The 18,557-nt window shown below is 41.0% G+C and overlaps 1 protein-coding gene across 1 annotated transcript in view; it reads left to right on the top strand.

Annotated features, from left to right (window-relative positions):
- The window catches only part of PLB1 (phospholipase B1), a 74,062-nt gene that overhangs the window by 17,940 nt on the left and 37,565 nt on the right, over window positions 1-18,557 (top strand). The window contains exons 11-25 of the mRNA XM_075089108.1: window positions 197-255; window positions 1,383-1,456; window positions 2,832-2,875; window positions 3,713-3,821; window positions 4,773-4,824; window positions 6,749-6,829; window positions 8,355-8,420; window positions 9,084-9,184; window positions 11,547-11,628; window positions 12,284-12,388; window positions 13,084-13,179; window positions 13,627-13,698; window positions 14,318-14,377; window positions 14,781-14,841; window positions 15,558-15,616. Coding sequence (XP_074945209.1) covers window positions 197-255; window positions 1,383-1,456; window positions 2,832-2,875; window positions 3,713-3,821; window positions 4,773-4,824; window positions 6,749-6,829; window positions 8,355-8,420; window positions 9,084-9,184; window positions 11,547-11,628; window positions 12,284-12,388; window positions 13,084-13,179; window positions 13,627-13,698; window positions 14,318-14,377; window positions 14,781-14,841; window positions 15,558-15,616 — 1,121 coding nt within the window. The remainder of the gene's footprint in view (window positions 1-196; window positions 256-1,382; window positions 1,457-2,831; window positions 2,876-3,712; window positions 3,822-4,772; window positions 4,825-6,748; window positions 6,830-8,354; window positions 8,421-9,083; window positions 9,185-11,546; window positions 11,629-12,283; window positions 12,389-13,083; window positions 13,180-13,626; window positions 13,699-14,317; window positions 14,378-14,780; window positions 14,842-15,557; window positions 15,617-18,557) is intronic.

The following is an 18,557-nucleotide window of genomic DNA, read 5'->3' as shown; positions in this document are numbered from 1 at the left end:
GGTAATTCCCAGTTATAATATCAAGAATAACTTCTGATTTGATATCTGTTGTTCTGAGCTGGTGCTGTCATGAATATTAAAATACTGTCTTTGCAATGCTTTATGCTTATTCTAAGGAAAATTTCTGATAACCACCTCAATTTGAAGTTTTCTTTTTCCTCTTTCCCTTACACTACCTTTATTTTTTATTTATTAGTTCATAATCTGAAACCGGCGGATATTCGGGTGATTGCTGCCCTGGGAGATTCACTCACAGTAAGTAAAGATCACTAGATAACCATCGTTGAAGTAATGAAAAAGCATTTCTGAATTTTTATCCTGAGAAATAGAATACATACAGTTATGCCCTATTGAGCCAAACGCATTTTTCACATATGCTTTTTCATACTCCACCTTGACTGACTGGTGATCAGATCGTGAGTCTAATCTGAGTGCAGAGTTCCCACTTAAAGTCCACGAGAGGGCCACAAAAGGAAGAGCTGCAAGATCAGATTGCACAGCAGCAAAACCAGCCTGCTAGAGTGGACACAACAGTTGCTTTTCTTTATTGATTCTAGGCAGTTCCCAAGGCATTGGCTTTCAAAGCTATTAGTAAGCAGCACAAACAGAAAGAACAAATTCTGCAGCTAATTGTGTGTATGTGTGTACATATATGATATATGTATATTATAATACCAATGTCTATAAAGCCATGTCCATTTATACTAACTAAATATTTGAATAAAACTACAATAGATGATCAGGTGTGTCAAGTGTAACTTATATTGAGTTTTGTGGTTTGGGGGTTTGTTTTTTGTGTGTGTGTGTGTGTGTGTTGGTGGTTTTTCGTTGTTTTGTTTTTAACAGTATTCCTGGAACTATGTAAACTCATTACCCCAGGACTGGCTGTGATTCTCCAATCAGTGATGACTGCTTCACTGCTCATATCATAATTCATGTTTCTTATGTGTTCTGTCTAATTACCACACTAAATTCTTGTAGTCTCCTTTCTCGGGGAAACTGGGGGAGGGAAGACACAAAATCACTGTACCACCACTTTTTAATGTGAGGAACATTATAATAAATTATTTATTTGGGACCATTGCTATCTTATTTATTCCTTATGTAAATTTAGAATTAATATTTTGAACATTTTAAACCAATTTTTCCCCACTTGATCTAATCAATAAGTTGATCGAAAAGGGTCATTCACTGGAGCAGAGTTAAAATATCTTCAGTCCTTGATCCCCTTGAGGCCAGGGATCTGTTATATTTTGGGAAGATGATGTAGCTTGCTTCATTAACATCCTCTTTAATTGTTTTCACTAGGATCAGTCAGAGAACTAGTTACTGTAGCAATTCTTATTTTCTGAAGGTGAACTCCTCTTATTTTGTGCTTCCAGGCAGGTAATGGGGCAGCATCCAAACCCCATGATATTCTGGATGTCCTGACTCAATACCGTGGTATTTCTTGGAGGTGAGTTCCAATAATTCCCTCCCAATGGGAGGGAACATATTTTCTTGGGTTTTCTTATGTATAGTTCATTCTTTGTAACAAATGGAGGCTTGTGGAGAGTGAATTTGACTTTGTTTTGCATGGAGCACATGATTTTACTTCCAGTCATGACAAAATATTCAAAGTAGTGGCTATCTAGAGTACGATGTAGCATGGCTGGAATAGGCCTGGATACATGGATGAAATGGCGTCTTTGTTAAGAAGGTCCCTTTTTCCTCTCATGGTTGTAGCTGTTGCAAAGGGGACTTCTAGACCCCAGTGGCATTGCACCACTTGCTCATTCTGCGTTTCTGTCCCTGCTCTTCTCCACTGTGGCCCACATCACCCATTAGTCTCGTTTAAAATCAGTGGTCTAAAAAAAAAAGTCACCTTGGGATCTTTTTTGCTGCTGGTGTTTCATACACAGTATCTGCGTCCTTGATCCCTTCCCAGTATTTCTTACATCATGCAGAACAGTGTATCAATTACAGGACAGTCTTTTACATATGCAGCATTTTATTAGACAGGTCAAAAAGCCACTCTGAAGAAAGGCAATCCTGTTCACTTATTATTCTGCGACTCTATTATTTAACAGAAAACCTGTCAGGATGATTTTCTGTTCATCATTTGTTATCCATCTGAAATACTGCAGTTCTGTAACAGGTTTAAACAGATACTAAAGCACTTCAAAATACCCTGTTCCAAATTAGGGATGCTATACAGGTGTTGTACGTCCAACTTTTTGTATTTTGATCTTTGATAATATTCTGCTGACATTTGCAGGGAAAAGTATGCTAGCATTCTCTACAGCATGACGGAGGGTAAAGAACACACAGGCATGTGGTGAATTTTACCAGTCTGGTAGTATTTGTGCAGTCCAGTGAAATGGAGGGGAAAGGTATTGAGTATACTTATTACTGTCAAACATATGCTTTTAGAACTTGTTGTTATGGATACAAAGGATATGTTAAAAAAAATTTGGTAATTTATAGTAGTGTGTATATAGAGGATTATATATACTATATATAGAAGTAATAAATATTTTAACAGGGACAACAACAGCAAAGATGACAGCTTTTAAAAATTCTAATTTCTTTCAGCTAGGTTTGAACTTATGTTAAAACACGTGAGAGAATTGAAAGGGCAGCTAGGGTACAGGGCTTTTAATATAATTATTATGATTATGACAGTCTCTGATTTTGTGACCCCATTGGTATGCACACAAAGAGCTTGCTTTGACTTAATTCAATCACCGAAGAACATGCTGTGTACATGTGTAGAAACCCCATAAGGGGGAGCTGCCTTACCAAGTCCATCATATCTCGGAACATTTCTTTTTCTTCTTTCTTTTTAACAGTGTTGGAGGAAATGAAAACATAAGTACAGTCACAACACTAGCAAGTAAGTACCTTTTTCTGTAAACTTGATAAATATCTGGAGCTATTTATTAAAACAGCTGTTATTACAAAAAAAGACATGAAGAAAGATTTACAACTGGTAGCATAACAGAATCAATCCCTTTGTATTCAATGTCCAGTGCTGAGTAAAAGTTGCACAACAACCAGGCTGTAATTTGCTGTGCATGACTCAACTATGTATTTTGTAATTCCTAAAGGCTTGGTTGTTTCAGTATTCTTCTGTTGGTTATAGTTCTGCCCCAAATGTGTTGGGGATACATGAATGAAAGATCTTAGATCCCAGCCTAAAGAAACTATGGCAACTGTATGGGAAAGTTGTTTTAGGCAGGAGCAGAATCGTATTAAGAGATCAGATTTTATATGCTTTTTAGAGGTCACGGAATTTTAGATCTGGGGTGATTGTAAGGTTGGTTTGTTAACCTAGGATCTAGAAGAGAATCCTAAGGTCTTTGGGGTTAATACATCTGAGGAAATCAGGTTAAAGGATTTGATTCTAACCTATCTGCAGTTACAGTATGATTGCACAAGTGTCTCCTGCCTTGAGCACAGGGTTACTCAGCCTCACCAGGCAAAATGACTTTGCTAGCCAAGATGATCACATTAGGTCATGAGATATCTGAATTCATGAAATTCAGAAACGTTGAAGGGAAGGAAATAGTTATATGGTGACAAATCTCCATGTTTATTGTACTTAAGGGTTAATTCTTGATAGGTGTCTCTTAAAGCTTTTTAATCGTCTTTGACTGAGGTTTAATCTTGATAAACTTATCTGTTATCTGCTGAAGTAAGCAACATTTCAGGGTGCTGTCTTTTTCTGCAGATATTCTTCGTGAGTTCAACCCATCCCTGATAGGGTATTCTATTGGTACTGGAAAGGAGACTACAGATAATGCTGCACTTAACCAAGCTGTGGCAGGGGATCATGCAGAGTAAGACGAAAACTTTTTTAATTTTAACAGGAAAGTTGATTTTTCTTTAAAATTCAGTTCTAGCTAAAAAAGGCCCAAACCCTGGACTTTGGCAGGAGTGCAATAAGGCTGATAGGCAAGCCCAAATAAATTTCTTTAGCTCATCTCTAGTGTGAAGGCCAAGAAAAGTGATGAGGACTTTGCAATGTTTCTAATCTATGTCAAATAAATTAGCAGCAAAGGCAATGTTTTCTCTAACGTTTTCAAAGCACAAAGCACTTTATGAGCAGTACTTGTATTGTGAGGCAAAGAAAAAATATCCCCGTTTTATAGGAGGTATATTCAAACTCTTGTCAGTAGCACTGAGAGTTTGTGTAGAGAAACTAGGACAGAGAAACATGTGGATTGCTTATGGTCAGTCTGTGGCAGAGCTGGGAATTACCTGGAGACCACTATGCCCAGTCTTCAGTGAAATTCATATTGTACCTTTATCTCTTGGGAGCACTTCTTATGAGACATGCATCAGTGGCTTGAGGCCATGTAATAACATTGATACACATATCACTGAGGCATCCATGCATGTATCAATGACATCTGTCTGATGTTGGGAAGGAGAAAAATGCATTTGTTTTGTGGTAGCACAGTGTATTTTCTATGTAGTTTGTAAAAGTGTAACCACACAGCATTTGTGTGTTTTCACAACACACAGCATTGTGACCACAGCAAAGTGGTCAAGTGCCTGTTGGATGCTAATTGTTTTCTCTTTTTTTTTTCCCCTCCATCACTGTTTCAAAATACAGCCTTTTTTAGGTATCGTACTTCTCACTCAATGAAAACTGGACTTTCACATGTTTTTTAGCCATTATGTGAGGGATGCCCTTTCATCAGCTTTCCTCTGTGCCTTGCTGTCTATGCAGGTTTCCTTTTTAATTTTCATTATTTTACTTCTATTTCTTTTTTTATTATTTTTAGGGATGTTCCTGCGCAGGTTAGAAGACTAGTGGACCGAATGAAAAATGATACTGTGAGTTTGATATGTCAGTAATATCTTTAGAAAGATGAAGCTATGTGGCAGTATTCGTTTCTAACAGACCAACAGCAGGTGCCAAACATTAAAGCTATGGGTACAGGAGTGTACCATGTAATATTCCCTGGCACAGAGTGTCAGTCGGTACAAAATAATCTATAGCTTTGTCTTAAATTATTCTTTACCAACATGCGATAGTTACTATCAAACCCAGATAATTGTAATTTCCTTATCATTTTTAGCACAAGTGGTGGGTGAATTCAGTGCTGTTGCTTCCCCTCCCAACCTATGTCACTTTGTAAGATGGCAGAGCTGCTTCTCTGCCAGGATTTTGCTGTAGTACTAGTAATTGTCTTGTAAGTACATGGTTTTGCCAGCAGTAATGATACGTGCTAGGATATTGAGGGCAAGTTTTCAAGTGGCGAATCATGTGGAGTGAACATGTGAAGTGAGGAAAGGACTTGTTTTCTTTAAAAACAATTTAGTCCCTTTCACTGTTGTTTGACTTACATGTTTGTTGTTAAGAATTACTTGATTAATGATCTGTAAAACACATATTAGGCAGAGGATTGCTTGCGTATTTTTCACCTCAGCTACTGCTTTGAATGTTTTCTATTTGTAATTTGACAAATGTGCTATGCAATCAGTGACCTATGTTACACAATATTATTTTGGTTTTCCAATTGTGCATTTGGAAAGCAGCCAAAAAGCCTTCAAGATAACTGTGTGTGTATGTCTAGTATAAATACTCTGCTGAATACATATTGACAAAAATATTTGCAGTACCTTTCTTTTTGGTTCGCTTTTTCATAAACAAGTTTTCATTCTGGCTGTATCTGAAATGAGATTAAAAGGGATAGCAGCTAACAATGAAGTGGTTGGATGGTTTCCATTCCAACCATTCAAGGCTTCTAAGTATTCCCCTCATATTTATCAGTTTGGAAACATCACACAACAGAAATGAATGCAAATAAATACCTTTTATGTAACTGAAACTGTTTAAATTTAACTAATAAACTCCATCCTAACTAAAAAGAAGTTCATATATCATACAGGTCATATATCTTTGATTTAAGAGTTCCTTTTTTCTCTCTTTTTAAAACACAGTTTTATTGCAGGAGGAAAATGTTCCCCTCTCTTAATTTGGATAAGTACTTTTTGAGGTCAAACTATTGAACAGTATGTTTACCAGTTGGGATATGTTGCCTTCTACCTTTGCAGACAGATGTTTTTAAACCACTTAAAGATGATATACTATTGCTCTTTTCTTAGTGGTGTTTTGCATGGAAATTCAAGTGTTAAGATATTCAATACAACGTCAGCTACATGGTACTAAGCATATCTGAACCTTTCCTCAAAGCTAAAAAAGTGTGTGTTTACTGAAGCATAATTACCTTGCATTAGCTAACCCCTTGCAAAATGCTTCCAGAGGAGAAAGCGTTATAATTTTTTACCGATATTGTTAGATAGTTAATATTGCCCCTCTGTTCTTTGCCGTTTGTCTCGCAGCAAGACCAAAATATATTGTCCTCCGGGGTCTTCCGGCAGGATAGCTGCATTATTTATGATACAGTAATACATATACCATCATTTTTGCAATGAAGATGTATTCCTAAAACTGCAAGAGTCATCACTCAGTGTATACACAAGATATTACTAAGAAAAGCACACAGATGGATTTTGAGCAATATTTTTCTGAAGCACATAATTTTGCGTGGTACTACTGATATTGTGAACCTCATTTAGATCTTACTAGTTTCTTCATCTTCACTCATGTCTACAAATTCATTTTTGTTGTGGATGCTTAGAGAACTATAGCCAGGTACCCTGAGAAATGTTAAATTTGTGTTTAGTATGTTGCCTTCCCCCCCCCCCCTTTATTTTTTAATAAATAACTTATTTCGTCTCCTTCTGCATGCAGAGGATAAATTTGCAGACTGACTGGAAGCTGATAACACTTTTAATAGGAGGAAATGACCTATGCAAATTCTGCAACAATCCAGTAAGTCCCCTGCTGCCTGCAGTGTGAACTGGGCCAACCTGGGCATAGGTCCTTTATGCATTGCAGAGGGTGAGAGGGCAGAACTCAGTGGGTGAGACCAAAATAAGGTAGGTCTTATTTGTGTAGCTCTGGAGTGTAATTGTACTGAGACCTTCAGGTTGTTCAACCTGATGTTATAGTAAATAAAGTTATATCTTCAGAACACTTGTAAATTACATAATTGTGTCTACTTTGTTTTGCCATTAACTAAGATAACTTTCTGTTATCTAGCCACTTTACCATCTGTAGATAAAAGGTCAAGGGTTTTTGCTGTCCTTTGCCTTGTGCACAGTCACACTCCTAAGTCTCACTTGGTTCTTTATTACCAGTTTCAGTGCCATGGGAATGGTTCTACCCACAGCTTATGCTGATGCAATTATATATAATATAGTATATAGTGTGTGTGTATATATGTACTCACACATACCAACGGCTATATATAGTATGTATAGAGGAGGTGAAAGGCTGTGGCAGACTCCTCACATAGTGATGAGTCTTACCTACTTACAAGCAGCAGAGCAGATACTTTTAATTCTGCATGTTTAATTTCAGATCAGGAAAAAACCACAAAGCAGCACAATAAGATGGTTATAAAACAAGGAAAGAGCAAATTAACCACTCCTACCTTTTGCTTCAGACCTAGACACAAAATGGTAGTCCCTTCTGAGTGTGGGTGGCAAGGAGATAGCATGTCTGCATCCAAAGATCACAATGATACTTCCTGTATGTTGAACAGCTACAAATAGTGCCAGCTACAATGCTCTTGGTGAGCTGTGATTTAGGAAATGAATAAGGGAACTGAGCTGTCTCGTTTTGCAGAGTAGGCCAGTGGGGGTCTCAGTGAACTTCTGCTTGAAATTAAAGAGAATTAAGGCTGAAAATAAGACAGACATTTCTCATAGGGAAGTTTATTTGACTGTCAAATAGTTCCACAAGTGAAGAAATATAAATTGGATTACTTGAGACAATTAAATTAGAGGTTTTAAACCACTCAAACGGAACTGGGAAATTTCACCGCTGAGAGGCAAGTATGTAAAATGATTTCATTCCCAGATAAATGCCTGAGATTTCCCAGTTATCTGTGGCAAGTAAAAAGCATGCGACAGGCAGGTTGCTAATATTCCATACAGCAGAAACAAACTTAATTTTACACAAACTGATCTCTCCCAAAGACAGTCCCTGTTAGTGAGGTGTTAGCCACGCTTTTAACACTGGCCTGAGCAAGCCTGGGGCTGGAGGATGTTGTGATGTCTGATAATGCCCCCAAGTTTGTCCCTTCACTGTTATCCAGTGGCTGCTAGATCTTGTGAGTGAGACAGCTGTGATGGGAAGGAAGAAAAGCAGAGACAGTTTTGCTTAAGACTCTCTTACTCTTGACCTAAGAGTTAGAAACATGAATGCTGCTGTTTGACGCTCCAGCTAGTCACTGTTCTGCCTGCTTGAGTAAACTGGTTGACAAAAGAATTCAACCCTCTTGCTTCAACAGGTACAGTATTCTCCTGAAAACTACACCTACAATCTACAAAGAGCTTTGGACATACTTCACAGAGAGGTAAAACAAATTTTCTAGTATGTGGGAGTGGAGATTGTGTCCTGTTTGTAAAGCAGTCACTGATTATTGACTGGGAATTTAGTTCCTTGCTTTCATCTGCGGAGCACTGCTATATGCAGAGGTGCTTGCTTGCAGGCAAATCTTTGTGAGAGGCAGAAATGGCTGGAGAACTATTTTACTGAAGGAATACGGATGTGCTTGGCTCTAGCTGATGTGCTGAGGACAGGTAACATAAAAAGTATTGTAACAAATTTGAACAAACATATGGTATTCAATGGCTAGAAAATGCTCATTCACTATGCGGCAAATAAGTACATTTTTGTGGTCATTGAGAGAAAGATTTTGATATTCCAGGTGAGGGTGATAAGAGCACTCAAAGAATTATCAGGTGTCTGAGCCATGCTGAGACCTTTTGAAGTCATTTTCAAATTACAAGCCACCAGCATTTAAAATAGAACTAGGCAGTGCAGGCAGGGGCTGTAATTTAATATTATATGTGTGTGTGATTAATTATTGAGAAAGTACTTTGAACACCTCTGTTACAAATAATGTAAGGTGCCTGAATCAGCAGACTGCCACCTGAGGTCTGCTGTGGCTGTGTAGGGTGCAAAGATGGCACTCTACTCCGGGCATTGGCTATGGGTTTGCTTATTCTCTTGGCAGGTTCCACGGGCATTTGTCAACCTGGTGACAGTGCTTTTCACACCAGGCCTTCGGGAGCTGCATGCATCACAAAACAATACCTGCCCAAGGAGGATTATGAGGTTTGAAGATTATCTGTGTTACAGATCTGTTGCTGACAGAAGGCTGCATGGTCTTCTCAGAAAACTTCTCTTAAAAGGAAAAGGTTCTAGTATTTCAGAGCATCAAGCACCTTCCCCTGCGTATGCACATGTACCCACATGTTGATTTCAACCCAGCATTTAGAAATACCTGTCTGTCTGTCACTGTATCTGTATCTCAGCCCTGCTGTTACCACTTTTTGTGGAGGTGCTGTTTTAATGACTCATCACTAATGCTGCAAGGGACCTTGAGCCAGAGTAGAAAGAGCTCAGCTGTGAACTCTTCGGGCAAAGACAGAGGAGAGATTAAGACACAAGGTTTTCTTAGTTGATCACTTTCAATATAGCTTTATTTACAGATTTACCTTTCTGCAGTCTTAAAACTTTCCCTCTTCTGTAGTTTCCAATCTCTGTAATCATATTGTTGTTTATTAGTGGTTAATCTCTCAAGTAAGATGGCTGGGATGCTTAATTGTGCTACCTATTGCCCTGTCGCTCAATGATCCTCTCAGGTCAGTGTGAATCCACCACTGAGTGGCAGGTCTGTGTCTCAGGTAGGGTCCAACATGCCCCCCAGACCTGCTCCTGGCAGCACTTGCTTGGTTGCAGAAAAGCAAATCTCTGCTTTTCTGGACAGACAGGCAGAATAACCTTGTCCTGGGAATGTAGGCAGCCATTTCTCCTCCTACTGCTTGCATCAAGGAGCTGGTACTGGATACCATCAACATGGATGACTCCTGAGAGTACCAAATAACCTAAAAAGAGATTGTGTCTCCACTAATTTTGCCTTGCTTATGTTATTGAAACGCTTCTGAAAATACAAGTTAGGTTTGTATTGACTTTCATATAGATGTACTGCAGAAGTAAAATCTTGTGTTGTTCGTTGCTCTACATTAAGAGAAGTTTGGAGGTGGAGGTCTGTATATACTTCATACGTATCAACTGCATCTCTGTTGGAGGTATTTCTGGAAGAGATCTCTCAGGGATGCTTTATTATGATCACATGACTAGATTTTTAAAAGGAGTCCTTTTCCTCATTTGGATTTCTCAAGTGATGATGAGGTGTGCCCAGGAAGGGGGAGCACCAGAAGAAAAAATGTCATGTGCTTGGAAGGATCAAAATTTCAGGGAGGGGTATAAAGGTGACCAGCACAAATTCACAGAAACTTAAAATAGCTCATGGTGCAATGGCTCGCTAAGAATGGAGATTCCAGCATCAATCTTGGCCTCTGTTTTGGTGCTCTACCATCCTCCATGTGAAATGTCCTGCGGCATTTGACCCTCTCAGTTGATTAGAACAAATTTGTGGTTACTCTGTCTTGAAGGATACTTGCATAGTTCTGCTAAAGCAAATCATGTTGCACAGGCATACTTATGAAGTGTTTGTGGTGGGTTGGCCCCAGCCAAGCACCCATGCGGCTTCTTATTCAACCCACCCCAGCAGCATGGGGAAGAAAAGATGATGAATGTGAGGAGGAAAAACTCATGAGTCAAAATAAAGACAGGAAAATCACTTACTGAGTACCATTGCATGCAAAACACACTTGACTTGGGAAACTTAGCTGAATTTGTCCACTAGCCTAAATATTTAGTTATGGATTCAGGTATTGGGAAACAAAGTTAAACACTTAAGGCACCTATCCTCCCTCATTCCCAGGCTCAACTTTACTCCAAGCACCTCTCCTTCCTGCCTTGTTACTGCCACAGGACACCTTCAGTGCCTTCAGTGAGACATGGGTGGTGCAGGGGGTTGGGGTCTGGACATAGCCGCATCTCTCTGCTACTCCTTTCTTCTCACTCTTGTCCTGTGCTCTGGCATGAGTTCTTCAGATGTGTGCCTCCTCCTGTGTGGGCTCATGCACAGGCTGCAGTCCCTGCAGGGGATGTCTGTTCTGCCATGGAGTACCTCCTCCTCATTCCCACTGTTGTTCTCTCCTCCTCTACCTCTCTGGTGTTTTGTGCCCTTTCTTAAACAGGCACCACCATCTTGGCTGAGAGGCTCAGCTGTGCTCTGCGGTGGGTCCATTGAAGCTGTCTGGAACCAGCGGTGTCTGGCACAGACAGCCCTGGACTCTCCTCACAGAGGTCATTCCTGCTGCTAAAACCTTGCCGTGGACACCCAGTATGGTTTTTTTCTTGCATGGAGCCTTCTCCTCACTTAATGTTCATGAATTTATCACTAATAAATGTGTTTCTGCTCAAGAATCAGGGCTGTGCAGAAACTCAGAGAGGAGAGCGTTTCAGAGAAATCCCTCTCAGAGAAGCTTTAACCATGTAGCTTGTTAGCTTGGGAATGGGGGGGTAAAAGAGGAGAGGATCTCAGTGCCATGCTCTCATCCCACAGGATCCTGTGTCCTTGTGTCGTAAACCCTGAGGACAATTCCAACGCGTTCAAGAAGTTGGTCTACTTTAACAGAAGGTATCAGGTAAGGCACGTGGCATTTGTTACAGGTTTAATGTCATCCTCCTGTTGATCAAAGGACCACAGAGGGTCTAATATTTGGAGATTGGGGGACAGATTCCACCCATTTTAATTACATATTTGTAGTTCTGATTTTTAAAAAAAAAAAAGGTGAGGGGTAGATGAGAGTAGAGTCAAGATCTTTACACATCTTTACAACGCTGATTCATTAAAAGAACAAAACAGACGAAGAAAAAAATTGTTAGAGCCGTAGAAAGTAGTGTACGTCAGAGACCCAGCAGTTTCTTGATCACTTATCTCGTTGGAGATCAGATTAAGTCAAACATGATAACTCAGGAACAAACTTCAGGCATGGCTGTCAGCCAGACCAAAAACACTTTGATGGTTCTGGAAGAACGACTTTTTGACAGAAAATCTAATTGCTGAGCAGGTTGCTTGCCCATGTCAGCCGGGCAGCTGTCCCAAGGCCACCTCTCTGCAAAGCAGCCCGGGACGCATGTCTCAAAGATGTCTATGTTGGCTACCTGGTGCAAGCTGGAAACCATGGCCATGCCTGGGTTTCTGCATAGGGAGGGGGAACCCCTGGGTGAGATGTAGGTGAACAGAGGGAGTCAATGAGCTGAATGTAAAAGGAACGGTGACTACTTTTGACTCTTTAGGAGAGGACCCGCCAGTTAGTGGAGAGTGGAAGGTATGATACTACGGACAATTTCACAGTGGTTATGCAGCCATTTTTGATGAATGTGAACATGCCAAAAACACAGGTAAATAACAAAAAAAAAAACAAACCCCAAACCACCCATACATTAAATGCTGGTGCAATTCCACTGACTTTTCAAAATTGTCTTGGCTGTAAACGTGACCAGCAGTTTTCTGGCCTAACATTTATGATGTTCAGTTCAGTTAAACATTTTGTGCAATTTTGGATGTTATGGAATAACTGGGAGATAATGGGAAACAGGAATACAGACCCTGAAGATATGATTTTGGTCACTGAGTCAACTCTCCAGCAATCATACAACAATGCAGTAGGTAACTTAGTTCAAAGTCTTCACCAGGGAGCGCTTGCCCTATATCGCCTATGCATCACAAAGTCCCTTCTGGTACTTTGGTAAATGACTTTTAGTATGAAACCCCATGTGCTTCAAAAGGCTATAGTGTGAATCTCAGGGGAAATAAAGAATACAATTGATATCTGTGCCCGAGTATTCTGTACCCAGAGTCACAGTGGTCTGTATTCCTTATTATTTTGGAAATTCTACATTAAAAAGCTTTAAAAGGCTTCTTAGTTCTGACTTATTAGTGTTCTCTGGCCCAGTTTAATTCTTTTGGCCTCAGAGGCCTTTGCAGCTACTTTGCTTTGAAGTCAGCTGCAATATCTCATTGGAAGAAAGCGGGGATAAGGCACAGCTTGTTGCACGTTTACTGCCTCTGTGACAGCATCTGTCTTTTTCTCTAGGAAGGGTTGCCAGACAGTTCATATTTTGCCCCGGACTGTTTCCACTTCAGCCAGAAGTCTCATTCCCAGGCTGCACGTGCTTTGTGGAACAATATGGTAATATTTTTTTAAAGGTTTCATTGGCCACTCCTCATCCCCTCCATCCTGCAAAAAAAACAAACCTCAGGGAGCTACTATGCAGCTAGCCCTATCTCTTCTGGACCAATAAATGTGTTTACAAAGGAAAAAAGTGATAATGTGAAGAAAGGTCACCTTAACGGTTAAACCAGTGATATCAAAGAAGTAAATCTCAGAGTATGTTAAGGCTGGGGGTGTTGGACTTGTTTCAGGGGGGTGATCCTACCTGTTACATTGATCATCACACTACATTTGTGGTGTATGGGAATTAACCTCTTCAGCATGCAAAGCAGCTGGAGACAGCTGCCAGCATGGGTGCAGTGCACTGCAGTTGTCTTGCTGTGCTGCAGAGGTGGCTTTCAGCATTACCCATTGGGCTCTGATACTTAATCACTTCTCTTCTGTGCTGCCCCCTTTTTCCCACAGCTGGAACCCTTAGGGGAGAAGACAGATAATCAGCAAATGGAAGATGAGATTCTTCTCAGATGTCCAAGTGAGGTAAGTTACAAGATGCTGGGGGTGGCTGGGAGTCTGTGTGAGCCTGGAGTGCTGTCTCTGTGAGGGGGCTCTGACTCTTGCCTACATCGTTTGTGCCACTGCCACCTGTAGCAGTACGAGCACCCTGCCATGAGATGGGGGGGGTAAGCTCACCCTAGGAGTAAGCTTCCTCACAGCCACGCATTATGGTTGGTCAAAACACAAGAGAATGGTTGTTTGGCCTACCTAGTGCAGACCATCGAGTGTCCACACTGAATGACAGAGCTTTAGTGGGGGAAACAGAGCAACAATGGCACCAGTCAGCATAAATCTACAGAGATCATGAGGATTACCTTGCAGTGGGACCACAAGCTTCTTGTTAATCACACACAGCGGGGTCCCAAGCATATTCTGTAAGTTCTGGCTGTGTGAAAATAGTGCCCCAGGTTTACCCTGTTGCTGCATGGATTTTAAAAGTGCTATTTCTTTCTTGATTTATTTATTTATGTTTAATCCCTGGGATTCATCTGCATCCAGTTGCTAATAGTCTATAGACTTCTGAGAATTGAAGCTTGGGGAATGGAGATCTCTGTGTATTCTTCTGATCCTTTGCATTGACTCAGATTGGCTTGTTTTGTAGGCTGAGCCATTCCTGAGGACGTATAAGAACAGTAATTACACATACCCTAGCCAAACTTCAGTAAGTATCATCATCACCATCCCACTACTACTCTGCTGCATTTGCTCCTGTATGGTAACCAGATGAGTCATGCTCTGCACCACAGGTGAAATCAGTCTTTGGCCAAAGGGGTTTGGGAGGCTGAGTGCGTGCAGGGAACAGGAAAGCATTCCCTGAGTTAGGCAAAATGCATCCAGAAACACCTGTAACAACATGCTCAGACAGCATGGTTATCAGTACAAGATGCTACTCTACTCTGGGCAAAACTGAATATGACTATTGAATTGAGTAACCAAGACCTGTCTGGTTAATTACATGCTAAACAGGCTTTTGTTTATCCACCTAGCCTCTAGGAGGAAGATCCTAGTCACTACTGACTGTATTTCCTTAGCCAAATGGTATTCAGCTTTCTTTTTCTCTTTAGAATTATGGAACCCAGCTGCTATGTGCGGACAGGACTCCATCCTCCCCGCCTGCAACTTCAGGTAGTCTTGCCTGTTTTGTGTTAAGAGGCTGAATTACTTTTAACTGTCCTTCAAGATGAGTTTTTATTTTTGCTGAAATGACTGCTGGACTGTGAAAAACACTGCTCAGAAAAGATGTCGTGTTTTCCAGCAGCTGCTTAATAGATATAATGCCATACTGCCACTCAAGGTAACATTCTGACTAAGTAACTCCACTTAACTCACTGGCAGTGAGTTATTTAATGTATCTAATATCTCATTATAAAATCCAAATTTGTGTGCTGACATAGCCTGTAAGTGATACCACCTAAATCTTGGGGAAGGAAACTGGAAATTCAGCTTCATGCATTCAGTTTTTCAGATAACTTCATATTGCCTTCTCCTTAGTCCTTCTCTGCCTTCTTAAAGCTTTAATATGCCATTCCTGCTTTCTCATACTGCATTGTTTTACCTTCATCTTGGTGCTGGATATTGTTTGCAACTTACGGTTATTTGCTCCTTGGTCTTCTGTCTTTTTGCTAGCAATGTTAACCATTGAGATGCTGAATAATATACATATGCTGCTGCTGCTACAACTACATGAGATGAGCTGGAGAGACCTCCTGTTTTATCACCTGGCTATTGCAAAAACAATGTGTCTGGGCATCAGAATGCACAATGACATGTTTCATATATACAATGGTGAAAATGAATAGCTACTTCCTATCCAAGCTCAGCTGCACCTCTTTCCTTTGCAGTGCATTCCCTAAAGCCAGCTGATGTGAAAATTATAGCAGCCCTGGGGGATTCTTTGACGGTGAGAAGATAGTGTTTTTACTGTTCTCTTGGTAAAACTACAAACATCTGCCTGCTCCAGTGGAGGGGAAATAGCTGTTGTACCTAGAAGCAAAGATCCGTTCATTCATGGATGATAATAGATCTAGCAGCTAGAACAAGAAAGAAGGTGTCAGTTCTCCAGCGCTCTGGTCTCCCCACGTACATATTCACATGCTTTTGAACTAGGGCAAAAACACAGACAAATCCTTTGAAGAGGTGCTAAAATAGTTTGCTGAATTGGTGACAGAAGAGATTAGATGCTGCTGAAATTAATGGGAAATAGCACAAGCCTTAGGTTACTGTGTTTTTTCAAAGTTTCTCTGAATAAGATCAGACTGGTGAACCTGTTCTTTTGCCTTGGTTCTTTCAGGAACAGAGTGTGACTAAGGGATGCTGAATAATAACATTTTATTCAGTTTAGCATTAATGAGATAAGGCTGTGCAGGGGTGAGCGCCCTCTGACTTTATCCATTTCAGAAGATATTTGGTCGTCTTTTTTTCTTGTGCCTGTTTTAACTCATAACTAATTTCTTCATCAAGATGTAGTTCTTGCTGAAGATGATTCTTTTGTAGCCTAGAAGGAATATGTCTCAAGATCCAGATGTCCTATATTCCAGTTATGTCTTTCTGCTTAATGTTTTCATGCTGGTCAAAGGCTGAAGCTCTACAGCCAGCTCAAAGGAAACACTGGACAGAAAGATGCAACTGGAACACAGGTTTCTCTGAATCTGAGCCTTAACAACAAACACGTTTGTGTACAAACCACAAAGCCTTTACAACTCTCTGGCAGGCATGTTGCTAAAGTTCCTACACACAGGAGACTGCTGAAATAAATAGAAGCATTTGAATGCAAACCTGCAATATTGAAAAATGAAAGATATTCTGTATATAGCTGTGGTTGCTGTATTATAATATCCAGGACCCTGCAGGTGTTTCTGCTTCTAAGTATAGTCTGTAGAAACTGAGAATAAAATCTGCTTTCAGAGAAAGTGCAGTGGTGCATTGCCGTCTCAGAGCTGCATTTGGCCTGTGCATAGTTATTCTGAACACCACTCTTCCATTAACTCACTAAAGCTAATACACAGAAGAAAACACAGTGTTGTGGTTTAATCTGAAGTAGCAGCAAGTAGTCTGCCTGGTCTTGTGCTGTGCTGAAGTACTACCCCATACCCAAATTTAGCAAGAAACTATAGTATCACAGCTGACATGCACTCTGCTTCCAAATTCTGGTGTTGTTTTAGGAGAGATGTAGTTGCTAGCTTGCCTCTTTCTTCGGGGTAAGTGTAGAGAGTTCTTTCTTCCTTGCTCTAGTACTAGTATAAGTCTCTCCAATTAGCATGATACTTTTCAAATCAGCGTAAAGGTATTATGGTGCTTCTTTCTCAGATACGTTTTTCTCTGAGTTCATATAGTGTTTCTTATCATTAGTCAAAGAGCTTTATGTGTGTGTTTGAGACCTTTTTCATAATTCTTGAGTAATGCAACTGTAAATGAGCTATTCAGCTCATCTAGAACCTTGAGAAGAAAGCCTTGTTTGTGGCCACCGGAGGAACCTGAACATACACAAGTCTACAGGACCTGACAAGGTGCATCCCAGAGTCCTGAGGGAACTGGCTGGTGTAGTTGCTAAGCCACTGTCCGTGATGTTGAAAGGTCATGGCAGTCAGGTGAAGTCCCTGGGAACTGGAAAAAGGGAAACATTGCACCCAATATCAAAAGGGTACAAAGGAGGACCCAGGGAATTACTGATCTGTCAGCCTCACCTCTGTGCCTGGGAAGATCATGGAACAGATCCTCCTAGAACCTATACTAAGGCACATGGAGGACAGGGAGGAGATTTGAGACAGCCAGCATGGCTTCACCAAGCAAAAGTCCTGCCTGACCAACTTAATGGCCTTCTATGGTGGAGTGACTACATCAGTAGACAAGGGAAGAGCTACGGATGTCATCTATCTGGATTTCTGTAAGGCCTTTGACATGGTCCCCCACAACATCCTTCTCTCTAAGTTGAAGAGAAATGGATCTGATGGACTGCTCGGTGGCTGAGGAATTGGTTGGATGGTTGCATCCAGAGGGTAGTGGTCAATGGCTCAATGTCCAATGGAGATTCGTGACAAGTGGTGTCCCTCAGGGGTCTGTACTGGGACCAGTACTGTTTAATGTCTTCATCAATGACATAGAAAGTGGGATCGAGTGCACCCTCAGCAAGTTTGCAGATGACACCAAGCTGTGTGGTGCTGGTGACACACCTGAGGGATGGGATGCCATCCAGAGGGACCTAGACAAGCTCAAGAAGTGGGCCCGTGTGAACCTTATGAGATTCAACAAGGCCGAGTGCAGAAGGACTTGGGGTTACTGCTGGATGAAAAGCTGGACATGTGCTGGCAATGTGCGCTTGCAGCCCAGATGGCCAGCTGTATCCTCAGCTGCATCAAAAGAAGTGTGGCCAGCAGGTTGAGGGAGATGATTCTGCCCCTCTACTCTGCTCTGGTGAGACCCCACCTGGAGTACTGTGTCCAGCTCTGTATTCCTCAGCACAGGAAAGACATGGACCTGTCGGAGCAGGTCCAGAGGAGGGCCACAAAAATGATTGGAGGATGGACCACTTCTATGAAGAAAGGCTGAGAGAGTTGGTGTTATTCAGCCTGGAGAAGAGAAGGCTTCAGGAGGACCTTATTGCAGCCTTTCAGTGCTTAACAAGGCCTTATAAGAAAGATGGGGACAAACTTTTCAGCAGGCCCTATTGCAACAGGACAAGGGGGAATGGTTTTAAACTAAAAGAGGGTAGATATAGGCTAGATATAAGGAAGAAATTTTTTACGGTGAGGGTGGTAAAACATTGGAACAGGTTATCCAGAGAGGTGGTAGATACCCCATCCCTGGAAACATGATGGATAGGGCTCTGAGCAACCTGGTTTAGT

Source organism: Phalacrocorax aristotelis, chromosome 3, assembly GCF_949628215.1.
Source record: "Phalacrocorax aristotelis chromosome 3, bGulAri2.1, whole genome shotgun sequence".
Taxonomy (NCBI): Eukaryota; Metazoa; Chordata; class Aves; order Suliformes; family Phalacrocoracidae; genus Phalacrocorax; species Phalacrocorax aristotelis.
This window is presented reverse-complemented; position numbering and strand designations above follow the sequence as displayed.